The following is a 14,468-nucleotide window of genomic DNA, read 5'->3' as shown; positions in this document are numbered from 1 at the left end:
AACACAGAGTTCCAGTGGAGTACAAACCGACCCCTGCATCTCATGGTGTGATGAGACAGTGAAAGCAGTCTCCTGCCCAGTGTTCTTTCTCCTGGCAGAGCTCTTCAACACCTCCTTTGTACAGCTCTCACCACCAATCAGAGATCTAAACTCCTCTGCAGAAACTGATCTGGACAGTAAAATACGATAACTACTCTCTACAAGAAGCTAGCTGGCTAATCAGTCAACATCATACCACTTTGTCACTTAGGTGACAGTAACTTTTAAAGCATTTTTTTAGCATTTATAAGCTGAGACCAAATACATTCAAAGTGCTTTCACTCTGCCATTTGAGAGTCTGCTGTCCACTTTGAATAGTTCAGAATTGCACCATGTACAGGAGCACAAATGATGCACCATATATTAACATTTCCCCAGATTCTCAAGCTTCTGTTCGAGGAGGTTGTTTTTATAAGGACACAAGGACGACTTCGAAAAAAGACAGATTCAAACAGCTTTGTTGTGCTCCTTTTGTAACTGACCTTGAAATGCATCCTTCAAAGAGTGCAGCTCATGTTTTCTATTTGTAGAAGATCCAGAAAGTTTCCAAAGGATTCATGGTTATTTTCATTTAAGCAAGAATAAAATCCTGCTTTCTTTTGGCCATCACAGAAATATCTAACTGTTCTTCATCAAAGTTGTGTGTTGAAATTGGCCTTTGCGGTATCAAACCATCACTCTTTGCAGACTTGACAGTCATGTGTCTAAAGTTTGAGTTGGTTGTTTGCCTGCACAGGAACAAAAGCTCTTTTCAGACATCCAACATATCACTTTCCTCTGTTTCTGTTTGCCCGGTTGCCGGGTTTGAAAGTGATCGCTTTTTCCAAGTTCTTCCAGTCTTTCACCAAAATAGGGTAAACTCACAACTTGAGGCTCATTCCTGATACACGATTCTGCCCTTGGAGAACTTTTTACACCCAGAGGAATGAATTTGGTTGAATCATCACCTGAGAGGATATTTTTCAGGGCTTTAAGCTCCTCAGAGGCTGTAATTGGATCCATTAATGAAAAGTAAACCAGCATGCACCTGTTGATTCCATCCTGCAGCTTTCTCATCCTAACACTCATGTCTGCTTCACTCCTGGGTGTGGCGTTACACACTGAGTCCTGTTTTAACCTTAATGACTTAATGTGTTGTGCTCCACTGCAGGTGTTGGTGTTTTCGACCAGATTACTGCGGCCGACCGATATCCCAGAGCTCCTCTTCACCACACAGAGACTGCTGCCTGATATCGGTGTCTGAAACGCAAAAGACACGTGGAAACACACACGCAGGCTCACGTGGAATGACACCACGCAACACCTCAAACGTTCCTGCACCTCATCAGGAGTGTGTCTCACTCCAGTGATCAGATTCAGCATCAAAGGATGTCACACAAACAAAGCAACATTCCTACCGAGTGTGCTCTGATACATTTGACTCTGAATTGTGAAATTATAGATGTTAAAGTGGGTGTATTTTCTGTTGATATGGGGAAATGTGGAACTGATGTAATCCTTCCTGTAAAATCAGTTGAAAGGTTGTGTTTGCATTGAATGTAAAGATAATAAAACCAGTCACTTCACAGTCACTGCCCAGTGATGCTATCTTATGTCAGTACAGACACTACATCAGTCTAAAGCTTTGTTAGCACGTTGTCTTATTTTAGAGATTCTTTTGAAAATGAAATCAATCACTAACAGTGTTTGAGAATTCTCTCCGGACTGAAAAATCGTAAAATGCAGATTTTCCTGTTTTCAGAAGGCATGTGCACTTTCGTTTGAACACAAACTGATTCTATCACACAGGATGCTCAATCCTTCGACCTATAGCCTGCATCCTGCAGGATGAAGGAAGCTGCATTATATAACACAGGAGAGCAACTCACAAGCACTGCAAGGTCAGCGGAGCCTTCGGTTCTTGTTGAACTGTGCTCTGCGCGTCATAGATTTTGTTATTTTTGCTCTGAAGGCCTGATGAATCAGGGATTAACATTATCAACATACCTTCTTCTTCTCTAAAGACAAGCCAAAGTACGTATGTCAATCATTGTGCCAAGTCCCATTTTTTAATGTTAGATAACAAATTTATACGAAACGCAGGCTAAAAATTAACTCTTAAAAATGCTGTGAAGAGGATTTGTTTTAATTACACTGCAGTGACATCTTTTGGCCTGGAGTCTCTCATACAATGTCATGAAGAAGTGAATAGAGATCATATCTTGTTTTTAAAACAAATTTCCTTTGTTTAAGCTAACTTTATACCAGATACAGTGTGATAAGGTAAGGTGTTCATCAACCTTTATGCTGTTGTTTGAAATACGACAAAAGCAAACTCTGTCAGTTTGTACCAAAGCGCTGGCCAGCGCGGAGACCTAGACGTGCCGTGAATCAATTTGATTCCTGCTCAACCTGATTGGGAAGCTATAAAGTAGCATTTTGTAATAACTCCTAACGGCGCTGATAATCTTATTTTGAATTATGAATTAAGATTAAGCATATATCTAAAAGGGAGACTTTTTCAAGATCACATGAAGTCCTTACAGTTCCTTTAAAGGTTCCACATTATGCTCCTTTTCTGCAGTTAAATATGAATCATTGATGTCTTCATGAAATGGTAGTAACATGTTTTGGTCCAAAAAGCCAATAAATCAAGCACAGCAGCATTGTTTCCAGACTCTCATAGCCCCTCTGTTCAGAATGCTCTGATTTAGTGAGCGTGACCTTCATATGTAAATGAGTCACCGCTGATACCGCCCCGCTCTTCAGCATCACTGAGAGCGGCGCCACGAGCTCTGAGTGTGTTTAGAAAACAGCAAAGCTCTTTTACTGTAACATTATGGGCTAAAACAACAGGCTAACAGCAGCTAAAGTTAGCATCCTGAAGCTAACACAGAGACAGGGGGGACACTGAGGAAAAGCTCTTACATCTGCTCCACAGCACACAGCATTTAAAATACTCACATTTCCAGGGTCAGAGGTTTGTGGGCGGATGGTTGGTAATGCACCTGGATTCAGGACTGGTCTATTCGCTAGCCCTCTGTTGTACTGTCCAAAGTTGGAAAAGCAGTCGGCCGTGAAGTGACTAGCACACACATGCACAGTTTTAATGAGTGTAGCTGGCACATTTCCTTGATAAATGAACTCTAGCCACTCAGTCTTGTCTTCTCCTGACATGGGAAGCTTGTGCATGGAACTATGTGGCTGTTTACAGCCAAAAACAGAGCAGTGATGGCAGTGATGGCAGTGATGGCAGTGATAGCAGCGCGAGGCAAGGTGGTTCGGGGAGTATCTCCCCCGGTGGACCAATCAAGTCAGACTTACTCCTGATTGCTGACGTCGGCAAATTCCCAAAATCAAAACAGCTCATTTTAGGTCAGGATTTTTCACAAGCACTACTAAGAACAGGTTTTGTCATTAAATATCACATTTTTGGGGCTGGGAGGAAAGCCAAAGACCCCAAAATTTCACTAAAATACTTAATAAAGTGATTTTTGCATAATATGGGACCTTTAAGGAGGACAAAAAATCATGTTTGAGAAGAGTTTATTAGACGTGTGATCAAGTTTCCTTGTTTGACCCATGTTCATTCTATTATCACAGAGGGACAGGATTTATGACAGGAGTGGAGTTGAGTGAGGAATAAAATTTTGCTTTGTACATATTGAAAATTCATTACCAATATCAGCTCTATACTGCAAAAAAATTAAATCTTATCAAGTGTTTTTGTCGTTTTTAAGTAAAAAATGTCTTACTATGCTTGATATGGGTATAGTCCACCTAATTTAAAGACAAAAATTAGATCCTAATTGCTGGTAATAAGTTAAAAAATGCAATTGGAACAAGAAAAATTTGCTCGAAAATTTGCTTGAAACTAGAATAGTGTCTTAGTACAGGTAACTTTTCTCTTGTTCCTTTGGCAGATTTCTGTTTACTTGTTACAAGCAATCCAGACCTCATTTCTGTCTTTCAATAACTTGAAATACGACATTTTCCTAGACTAGTCAGGTGAATGTGGCTGATATTAAGTCATGTTCTACTGAAAATAAGACAAACACTTAAAAAGATTTCAGTTTTTGCAGTGTAACTTTTTCAGTCTGTATCAGACCAGTTCCTTTTACCAGGATGGGGTTAGTGCATTCCTGTTAAAACAGTGTCTTCTTAACTGGCTGTAAAATATATTTATTGTCAACTCTTGAGAGCAGCTGATCTATTGGCCAAAGTGTGTGCTGGGATACCCTCAGTTCATATATACATACACTCTAAACAGCATAAGCTTTAACAGCTTTAGCTCTTCTTTATCTCATTTTATAACCATCCACTACACAGAGTTGATTCCACGTGTGTAACACATCCTGATGCCAGGCTTTTAAGTTTGACCATATTTCTTGACCCGCGCCAACGAGCACCCAGAGGACTCAAGGACACAGTTGTTGGCTGATTCCACCAGGCTGTGTGAAAAGCAGGTCATGTGTGTGTGAACTCATTACAAGTGAAAGGCTCAGCAGAGGAGCGAGCATGCTGCTGTTGATGCAGAGAATACACACTCTCTGTCAGCCTCAATTCACACCTCCACACACACGGAGTGAGGAGCAGAATAATTAACACGTAGATTCACACCGTCTGCTGGGGCCAATAATCTGCTCACACCTAGAGCTCACCTAACACACCACACAACACACACACACTCACAGGTTACTCTACAGCATGAGTCAGCTCAGCTAAAGAGCTCTGTGATTCCCCTGCCTACACACCTGAACCCTGAGCGAAAAACAACAGACTCCTACATTTTTCCGACACTGAGAGACCAAAGGGTTTTCACATCTCTTTATTTGTGCATCCTCCTCTCTCCTTTGTCCTTCTTCCTGTGGCCTGAAAGGATCTGTCCCTCATCTCTAAGGAGGCTTGAAAGAGGAGCGATGAGCGTGGATGAACAGGAGTGTCCTTGGTCAGCTCTAATAGGTAAAAGAAACAGCTGTGAGCAACAAATCAAATATCTAATGTCACTTTTGATTTCTACTTGCAGATATCTAATTATGCAGCAGTTTGCTCTCACAGCTCAGTGAAATTGCAGCTCTGGGACGTGTTACATTTGGTGAAAGTTACTTCAAAGAAGTGATACAGGATCATGGTTTTTTGGGAGTACACAGCCTTGACTTCTCATGTGAGAGTGTGCGGTTAAATTTCTGGCTCACGTTTTGAGGATCTTTGCTTTCTATTGTTGTGGGCCGGGCCGAGTCAAAGTCCAACGAAGAAGAAAAACACGACACAGTAAACAAAGAGCAACGATGGAAAATATCCAGCATTTTGTCCTCTTTGTGATTGGCATGTGGCTCTTAAATTAATTACAAAGTGCAATCAAGCTTTGGTTCAAAGAAGACTATGGCCGTTTTCGAATTTGCATACTGTACTAGCAGTGCCTACTGACTTGACCAAAATGTAGTATGCAGTATGCAGTATGCAGTATGCGAACAAATGTTAGAGTTGTAGTATGAGAAAAACACCCGGATGACATACTGAATCGGGAAAAATCCACAGTATGCATTAGACCAGTCTGCTTCGCCTACTGTTACCCACAATGCAACACGCCTGGTCCTATATCAGAAGTGAAAATTGCAGAGAGCGGAGCAACAACAACAGGAGTAGCACAGGAATATAAATGTAAGAGCCATTCCTTTTTTTATCTTTAAATCCTCATCATGTCCACCACTGAAAGTTAATATAAAATGCTTTCTCTGGCAATATATTTGCAGATAAGTTACTCCTGGTTTGTTTATTTTGTACATTTTCAATGAAGTTTTTTTGGGGAAAAAAGTCAGCCACAGCCAACTTCCGTTTTCTTCGAACTGAAGACCAGCGTAGCATACGACGAAAAGTAACCCAACTGCACAGTCATACTACATACTGCTTATGAAAGTAGTATGTAGTAGGTAGTGCCTACTTCATACTACGTTCATAAGCAGTATGTAGTAGGCGAATTTGAAAACAGCCTGTGTGCCGCCAGGAGAAATGCAGCTGTTGTCACATGTTAAGTGACAATCCGTTCGACCAGTCAGTGGTCTGTGGTGTTGTAGCTCCACCTTCTGTGAGCGGATTGGTTCAATCTGGCACCCCTACGAAAGGTCCCAAAAAATGGGACGGCACATGGGGGATTTGTCCAGGGATAAGTCAGTGGAAATGCCACAAAATGCGCATCGTACAGAGACAAACCGAGCCAGGCTGCTTGGTGGAAATGTGGCTTATGTCCATACAATGGGTGTACCAGCCCCTCACCCAAAGACAGCTGGGATAGATTGACACGGAAAAAAACAACAACGAAAGATACTGCATGGATGAATGTTTTTCTTTTTCATTTTGGAAATCTAATCAATGAATGCTAACACAAGTTAAATCAACAACAATGCAATATTATGATATAAGAGAAGAAACCCTTTACTTAAACATGCAGTTAGGTGGAATGTAGCTGAACTGCCATACATCAGTCAAGGTGACCAGGCAGGGTATGAGCAGGTTAACCAAATAAAATTAATTTGATGTAAAAGGTTTAATCAAAAATGAAAATGCTATGCTACACAATGGACAAATCACAAGGCTTTTTGCTTCATGCCAAGCTGCATGTACAAGCTATTGTGTAGATACGGATGTATAACATTTGCTATACCGCAAATAAACTGAAATCTTATGAAGTGATTGTCTTATTCCCATTAAAAAATGTCTTTTGTAGACTCAAAATGAGCCACACAGTCCAGAAAAAAATGTGTTATTTGAAGTTATTTGAAGACAGAAATGAGGTCTGAATTGCTTGTAACAAGTAAAAAAAAAGATTGCCAGTGTGGGGTAAGAGAGATGTGCTTGTCAGGATTAGAACAATGTCTTATTACGAGAACTTTTCTCTTACCTAACTGGCAGATTTGTTTTTACTTGTAACAAGCAATTCAGATCTCATTTTTGTCTTTGAATAACTTGAAATAAGACAAAAAACACTTTAAAAAGATTTCATTTTTGTGCAGTGTATGGTGTAGATCTGATGGGGAACTATTAACCAGATCATACTACCAACCTTCAGGACATCTTATGCATGTTATAGACTGTACTTGCCAAAATAGTAACTCTGTTGGCATCTCAGCTTGTAGTACTAGGATTTTTTTTAAGCAGTTTTCTGCATTTCCTCAAAATTCTCCTTAATCATCTGAAGCAGAGCTGAGAGGAGTGATGAGATAGCTCTTACACCAAACTCCAGCTCTGCTCTGCTGCTGTGACATCTTTAACAGGAGGTGTCTGATTAAAAAGAAAAGTGCAACGTGTACTAATCCAGTGTTTTGATGATCCTTTGATACAGAAACTTGATATCCAGGATTAATCGATTAAGCCTTGGGTTGTAAATAAACCTATCTCCAACGTAAACACAAACTTATGAAAGCTTAATATAATTTTCTCCTTGTCTTCTTGGAGCTCATAATTCTCTGAAGAGGCCTCATAAAACTAACATGAACTCTCTCAGGAAGCACACTCGACTCAGGCTTGTTTTTCTTTTTTTTTCTTCATCTAATTGATTTCCTGGTTCAGAGACTCCAGAGTTCAAGCCCACGGATCTCAAACCCGAGAAGCAGCTGCACAGACAGGCTCTGGTTTCCAGTGTGATTCATACACTCTATTATCAAAGCTTTGTTATCAGACATGATGCATACAGAGCTCAGACTACCTGCTTCTCTGACTCATCACCTGAAGAGCAGCAGAGACCTGCAGCTGAGGACCTCACATGGACATCTGTTTTTCTACTCAGAGAAAAAAAACAGAGGCATTTTCAAATTCATCATCATTTTATTGTGAGCAAAGAGTGAATTCATAACAAATAAATAATAACAATATGCCCTTTGGAGTTTTCTTCTTTTAAAGTGCATCAGTGATAGACAGCCACATGCTACATCCGGTGTCTGCTCCTATACGATCAGTCTGGATCAAACACAGTTTTTTTACACACACACACACGCCTTCACAGAGGCTCTGCTCCAGTGGCTGATATAATAATATCAGCGTTTAAAGCTGCCGTGCAGCCGGAAAAAAGCACGACACAATGGGAGCTAAAAATACACAGCACAGTCCATCAGAGCTGCTGTTGCTGGGAGATCAACAGTTACTGTTTTTAACATTTGAGGCTCACAGCCTGAGCCTCAGCCCACCTCAGGTGTCACTTCTCCTCCAGGCCTCCTCACAGTTCCAGGCACCACCCGTGGCTGTGAGGTCTTTTGCTCTGAAAGGAGTCCTCCTCCTCCTCCTCACACCTGCCCTCTCCAGACGGACCCCTGCAGGATGTATGAGGAGCATCAATCTCCTCCGTCCTCCTCCTTCAATGCTTTCTTTCTCTCTCTGGCCTCTCTGGACCACGTTCAGGTTTTCCTCTTCACACTGATGTGACAGTCCGGACTTTGGCAGACAGCGCCTGCTTGAACCTCCTCTTCAGGTCCTGCATGTTTGGAGACTTGGGTCTGGGGATGAGGGGGGAGCGCCTCTTCTCAGTGGCAGCACTGGCAGTGTTCTGATGCGAGGATGAGGAGGAGTTGGAGACGGGAGGTGGCGGCTGCTTGGCGAGCTGGCAGCACAGTCGGTGGAAAGCTTGATGCACCTGGCTGTAGTCCTCGCTGGCTGAGACTTCATAGAAGGAGCAGCCGAGCGTTCCTGCCAGCAGGGGGCCCTGCTGGGAGTCGACCCGCCTCAGGTGCAACAGGTCAGCCTTGTTGGCGAGCAGAATCACAGGGGGCATGTTGGCACCACCTACGCGGACAACCAGCTGGTGTAACTGATCAATCAGATCGAAGCTGCGGCGGTCAGTCACAGAGTAAACAAGGACCACCGCATCCGCCCACTGGATGGAGCAGGTCACATGATCAGGCAGGCTGACACCGTTATCGGTCATCTGTGGAGGAGAGGAGCAGAGAGAGGCTGAGTAAAATCAAGAAGAACCGGTGGATTTCATGACAAGAAATATCTCAGTAGGATGATTGATTCTGCCATCTTTGTACGATTACCCTTTTGAGAAATTACAATCTGCACTTCTCTTTACTTTATGGACTATATGATAAGATAACTGCCCTAAGATGCAAAACTGATCAGAATTCAGCTCAGATGAGACTCCCCCTGAGTCTGAGTCTGGTCTTTGTCATTAGTGCTGAGTGAGGCAGACAGCAGCTCTGAGGTTTCTCATCTTGAACAGAGGTGTGGGTGACTGAGGAGTCTGGACCAGGATCAGGGTATCATTTACTCTGGCCTCAGACATCCATTAAACCATTAGACTAAACGGGAGATTAGACAGCCAGACTGAAGGGCTCAACTACAGGACACACACACACACACGCAGAAACACACATATCAGTGGGTTTGGACTCATGCCCAGCAGAGGAAGGTTTACACAGCCACACAGTACAGCCCATTTTTCTGTCTATCTACAGGATTATCACAGACTTTGTAACCAAAATACGATTTTTTTTCGAAGGATGAAAAACTATCTTACCTCCATGCCCGGTGTGTCCTGAACCTGGATGGTCACCTGCTCTGAATCCACCTGGACTTCTCTGGAGTACAGATTTCCTGCACACAGAAGCAACATAAAACATTTAAAACTCGGTGTTTTAAGTCTCAGAGGACAACATTTTCAAACGTACTCCTCGGATTTTTTTTATTTTGCATTTCACTCACCAGCATTTCTCTCGTAATCTCCAATGAATCGCCTCGTGAGGAATCTCACCACGAGCGCTGAAAAAAAGGAAAAAATAACTTTTTAGTCAGTTGTTACACAGAATATAAAAATGTCATAACAGCACTCTGGATTGGCTTTCAAGCGACGTTTTAAAATATTTCTCACCTGTTTTGCCCACCCCACTGCCTCCGATCACTGCCATCTTTATAACCCGGTTCGGGACCGAGTACTCCGGGGAAGGACACTCCGCGATGGTCGTCATGTTCTGGATGAGACGCATTTCTCCTGGTTTGTCAACAAGCTTCAAAAATGAAGAAAAAATAACTTTCCAACTCTTCCGACAGAAAAAGTTAATCCTTTGCAGCTCCGGAGAGTCTTCAGTGGACGTGAGATAATCAGGTCTGCTGTGGTGCATAGGACTAGGTTGCAGCTCGCTGACTGAATGCTGGAGCGGTGAAGCGCACGCGGTCTTTATAGCGCTGGAGCGGTGGTCTCATCTGATTGGACGCCGCTGATCCCCCCTACCTCGTGCGCCTCCGCCTACACGTGGATGTGAAAGATATACACACACAGGCAAAGAGAAAGGCTGCAGCGACAGGTGGGACCTCCGGCTGTGTGTCCTGAAAACACGGAGGCTGCTGGGCTGGAGGAGAGGGGAAGAAGAGATTATAATTTAAAGTGACCTGACTGAAGATGGAGATCATTTGCTCCCTCAAGCAACAACATGTATGACATCACATTTATATTTTTAAAACCAACATCTTACATCGCAAGGAAACGTTTTACAGTTAATAAACATTTTTATCGAACACTCAAAGTATTTTTAACTTAATTTGAAACTATGACGTAGAGAAATATTTTTCCTCCCTGCTTTCCTGAGCCATTGTTACGAGAGAAAATCCTAAAACTACAACCACTTACATCGTTATATAGTGTTATAGAGAATAGTAGGGCCAGGACGTGATGACAAAATGATTTTTATCTAAATCTGTCAGTGACACTGTAACGTTTAGAATAAGAAAAACAACCAGAGGAGGGAGCTTTTTGACTTTAATCGGTTTAAAGCTCCAGTGAGAAGTGTTTATCTGGTAATGCTAAAAACAACAACAACAACAACAACAACAACAACAACAACAACAAAAACTAAAATTGATACGTGGGTCTCTGTACGATCTTTAAGGACAAATCAGATCACTGGGACTAAAATTGATGACTGCCTAAACAACCACCGTGCACTTTTTTCCGAGACGCTTGATGTTTTTGTTGTTGTTGTTTTTGTTTTTGTTTTTTTAAAGGATGTGAGATTTAACAGGAGCTTTCATTCTCAAAGTTAAGTTTTGACATTTTTTTGTCATCTGATAAATATAGTGACAGATTAATGAGAATATTTTGTCGACTGCACATCCCCATGCAGTTAGTGGGAGTAAGCAACCATTTCACACAGATAAGAAGAACAAGTGTTGCAACAAGCTGATACAAATGTAATAATGGTGTTACTGGAGTGGAGGTTTTTCACAGTTTCAGAAAAGGATCATGTGATTGCAAGTTACAAAACACGCTGAGGGTGAATCAGAGAGCAGGAAAAAAATCGGAATTTTAGAAACATTTATTATTAAATCCCCTGAAAAGCTGGCATCAAAAAGATGTATCAACATAAAGCAGCTGAGTCTGTAGCATTACCATAAAAAGAACGAGTGCTGCAGACATTCGAGCAATGCAGAAAAAAAATCATTTTTATCATTTTATCAGAGATAACTCAGGGCTACAGCACTTACTGATAGAAGCAGAGAGTTTACAGCTCTTAATGATGCACATTTGTCCAGGTAGAGAACCAAGCATTTCAGCAGTGAATGATGGTGTCATGAGTCATATACATGTACCCGCATCCACACTCTGATCCACAACTATTTTTAACATGAAGAAGAAGAAAACAATATGGTAGCCTCAATTCACTGTGATAACCTCTAAACTCACAAAATGTCATATAACAATATGGTTCTGTATGTTTCAGTGGCCAGGAGCCTGAAACATGCACAGGAAACGTGTAGCTGGTTGTATATTTCAGTTTACCTTCACATGATACAAAAAAGAGGTCATTTCATTGTAATCCTTTAATGTGTTTGAATAAATCCCTTGTACTTTATTCTCCTCGTGCTTGCTCTGACACTCCTCCTTTATCACGGGATGTAGTTGTTGCTGCTGCCGCCTGTAACCTGTTCAGACATGCCCCTGCACTTGTGAAGAGTCTACACAGGGGGTTAATGGCTGCTGATGTTGTTCAAATACACCCCCCCCCCACACACACACACACACTAATACATGCCACATACCTTTCATGCTAGCATTCACACTGTGAATGTTGTGGCTCACAGGCCTCTTCACACATTAAATGACAACACGTTTTGTACCCCAGAGCTGCATCAAAGCAGCATAAAGGTTTCTATTTCAGCGTAAACATAATAAAACATTTGTTCTGTGTCACGTGACGAACAGCTCAGCACCTGTATCATCTCTTTGTCCCATTTCTCCCTGCCTCTCCCTCCCTCATCTTTCACTGGTGCTCATGTGCTCCGAGGTATTTGGCGTCCGGGCTGTCTGTGATTACACTCTGGTATGTATTTTTGATAAGAGGCCTGCTGACAGGCGGCCGGGCTCAAGTATGAAATTAATGCTCAGGATTTGTAGGCAGACGTGGTTACAGGGTTTGTAGGCACAGAACAAACCACATCACAGCAATGAACTCCACCCAAAACAGCTTTATGGAAGCCTGTTTTCTTGCTTGTGTTGACCAAAGTCCATGCTGTGCTGTTTTTACAGACATGCAAATGGATTCACCTTCAGAGCTGCTTGCTAGAAATTTAGATCCTGCAGCATGTTTATACTTCAAAAATTAACTTTATCTTTAACCTTTGCAGTGGCCAACAGGAGGGCATGTGCTACAACTGCCAGACAAATTTTCAGAGGAATGGGGCTGAGAATTTTGAAATATCTCCTGAAATGTCTCAGCCTGGCAGAGACTTATTTGTGTACTTTTCGTGTTAGTAGTGCATCTGTTTTATTGTTTTGAAGCCCTTTTTTAGGTTTTACATTGAGTGTTGATTTGTAGCATGTTTATCGTAGACAATGTTTTCAATTTGGCCTTTTTGTAGTTCTATGCATGTTCAGCCTTTTTCATCAGCCATCAACTAGCAATGCATTTCTTGGTAAAGCACAAATTTTCGCTTTATCTTGCAGCTTTGCTCTTTTGCAACTCATCTTTCCATCCTCTTTTATACATTTGCTTTGAACATTTAGCTGTTGATCTTGCAGCCTGTTTCCACCAAAGCAGGGACACTTCCTCCATCACCTGACTTGGAATCTGCTTTTTTTTTTTAAAGTGATCATTCCCTCTATTTTGCTGCCTCTGCTCTTGTTTTACAGGGCTGATTTTTTATGGTGGGCTTTGAGTGAGGTGTGAGTGTTCTGTAATCTAAGCCCACACTGCAGCATCTCTGTGTCGCCGAGAGATAAAAGGCACCAAGGTTGATCCCTCCCTTAGCAACCAGGCGAGAAGGCTAATGATGACAGATAATGGGAGGATGCTTCATGTGGAGGTGTGCTCCAACAATAAAAACAAAGATTTGCTTGTTTCATACAGAAGAGACCAGAGAAAGTGTAGTGACTCACAGTGAGGGGTTACAGCAGCAGGGATGAACACAAGGACATCACATGGGTTGAAACATTACTCAGTTCAATCCAGCTCCTTGTCTGTGTATTCCCACCCTCAGGCTGAGCTGCCTTCACTTTCCCTGAGGGAGAGCTGCAGGTAAATTAAAATACCTTTGAGCAGAAGAGGACAATTACAGCCACAACAGAGCAGAACAAGGCCTGGGTTTAGGATCAGAGTGTCACTCACACAGTGGCGACAATAGCTGGTTAGAGAGGGTGAATTGGGGGGTGATCTCTTCTCTTCGCCGGGGGTGTCGGGTAGGGGCAATTATCAGGAGAATTTGGGGTATTCAGTGGAAGCAGAGGAATGTGGAGGTAATTGAGGGCTGGCAGAGGGGATGAGGGGCAGGTGAAATCAGAAGGAGGAGGAGGAGGTGTTTTCAGAAGGATGTCCTTGTTGACACATAAGCGAGGGCTGATTTCCCGAATGGGCCTCGCCTCAGAGCAGCGTCACTTTGCCCCGGGCCTGATCCTTCAAAGGGCGCTCATCTGGGAAATCAGAGAAACCGGTAGCTGCCCTGAAGTCATGGTCATGTGCTTGTCATTAATGATGCTTATCACTGTCATAGCTTACATTACTGTCTGCACAACATGAGATCAATAGGAGGCTGTTATAAAGTTGTAAAAACCTTGCTAAGTGCTCAAATTTGCACTCGACTCTGACCTTTCAGAAGATGTACCACACAAGAAGATCCATTCACACACTCTGCAAAGATCTCCTTTATGATTTGTTTATATCTGAGGGAACATTTGCATTTACTCTGACTGATGGAAATTGTATTGGCTTGCCGGCACAAGCAGCTCTCAGCCCTCACAAAGGAAGAAAGGTTGTGTTTTTCATATTGAAATGTAAACCTTCCAACATGTTCAGCATTTGCATACCTCTGCATGTCAACAGAGGAGGGGGAGGGGGGACAGAGGTGGTTTTAAAGTGAATGACAATGGTCCCAATTTCACAAACAACCTCCTCCTCCTCCCTCCTGAGGAATGCCCGCTCTGTGTTTTTACTCTGAAGTTATCAGGGTAATGACAGCAGATTTCTCTGATT

General features: G+C 42.4%; 2 protein-coding genes across 2 annotated transcripts in view; one reads left to right on the top strand and one right to left on the bottom strand.

Annotated features, from left to right (window-relative positions):
* scfd2 (sec1 family domain containing 2) overlaps positions 1-2,212 on the top strand; it is a 182,989-nt gene extending 180,777 nt beyond the window's left edge. The window contains exon 9 of the mRNA XM_074669124.1: positions 1,190-2,212. Within this exon, the coding sequence (XP_074525225.1) occupies positions 1,190-1,282 (93 nt within the window). The 3' untranslated portion in view covers positions 1,283-2,212. The remainder of the gene's footprint in view (positions 1-1,189) is intronic.
* A 5,637-nt stretch (positions 2,213-7,849) lies between these two features.
* rasl11b (RAS-like, family 11, member B) lies at positions 7,850-10,291 on the bottom strand. Its single transcript, XM_074668482.1, has 4 exons — positions 9,878-10,291; positions 9,712-9,768; positions 9,527-9,603; positions 7,850-8,932 (listed from the first exon to the last, which is right to left on the bottom strand). The coding sequence occupies exons 1-4, from the start codon at positions 10,125-10,127 to the stop codon at positions 8,420-8,422; spliced, it is 897 nt and encodes a 298-aa protein (XP_074524583.1). The 5' UTR covers positions 10,128-10,291; the 3' UTR covers positions 7,850-8,419.
* Between the last annotated feature and the right edge of the window lie 4,177 nt (positions 10,292-14,468).

The sequence above is a fragment of the Halichoeres trimaculatus genome, unplaced genomic scaffold (genome assembly GCF_033239565.1).
Source record: "Halichoeres trimaculatus isolate MK-OKI-2021-1 unplaced genomic scaffold, fHalTri1.1 fHalTri1_scaffold_4, whole genome shotgun sequence".
NCBI lineage: Eukaryota > Metazoa > Chordata > Actinopteri > Labriformes > Labridae > Halichoeres > Halichoeres trimaculatus.
Note: the sequence above shows the minus strand (reverse complement) of the source record. Positions and strands in the feature narration are given on the sequence as shown.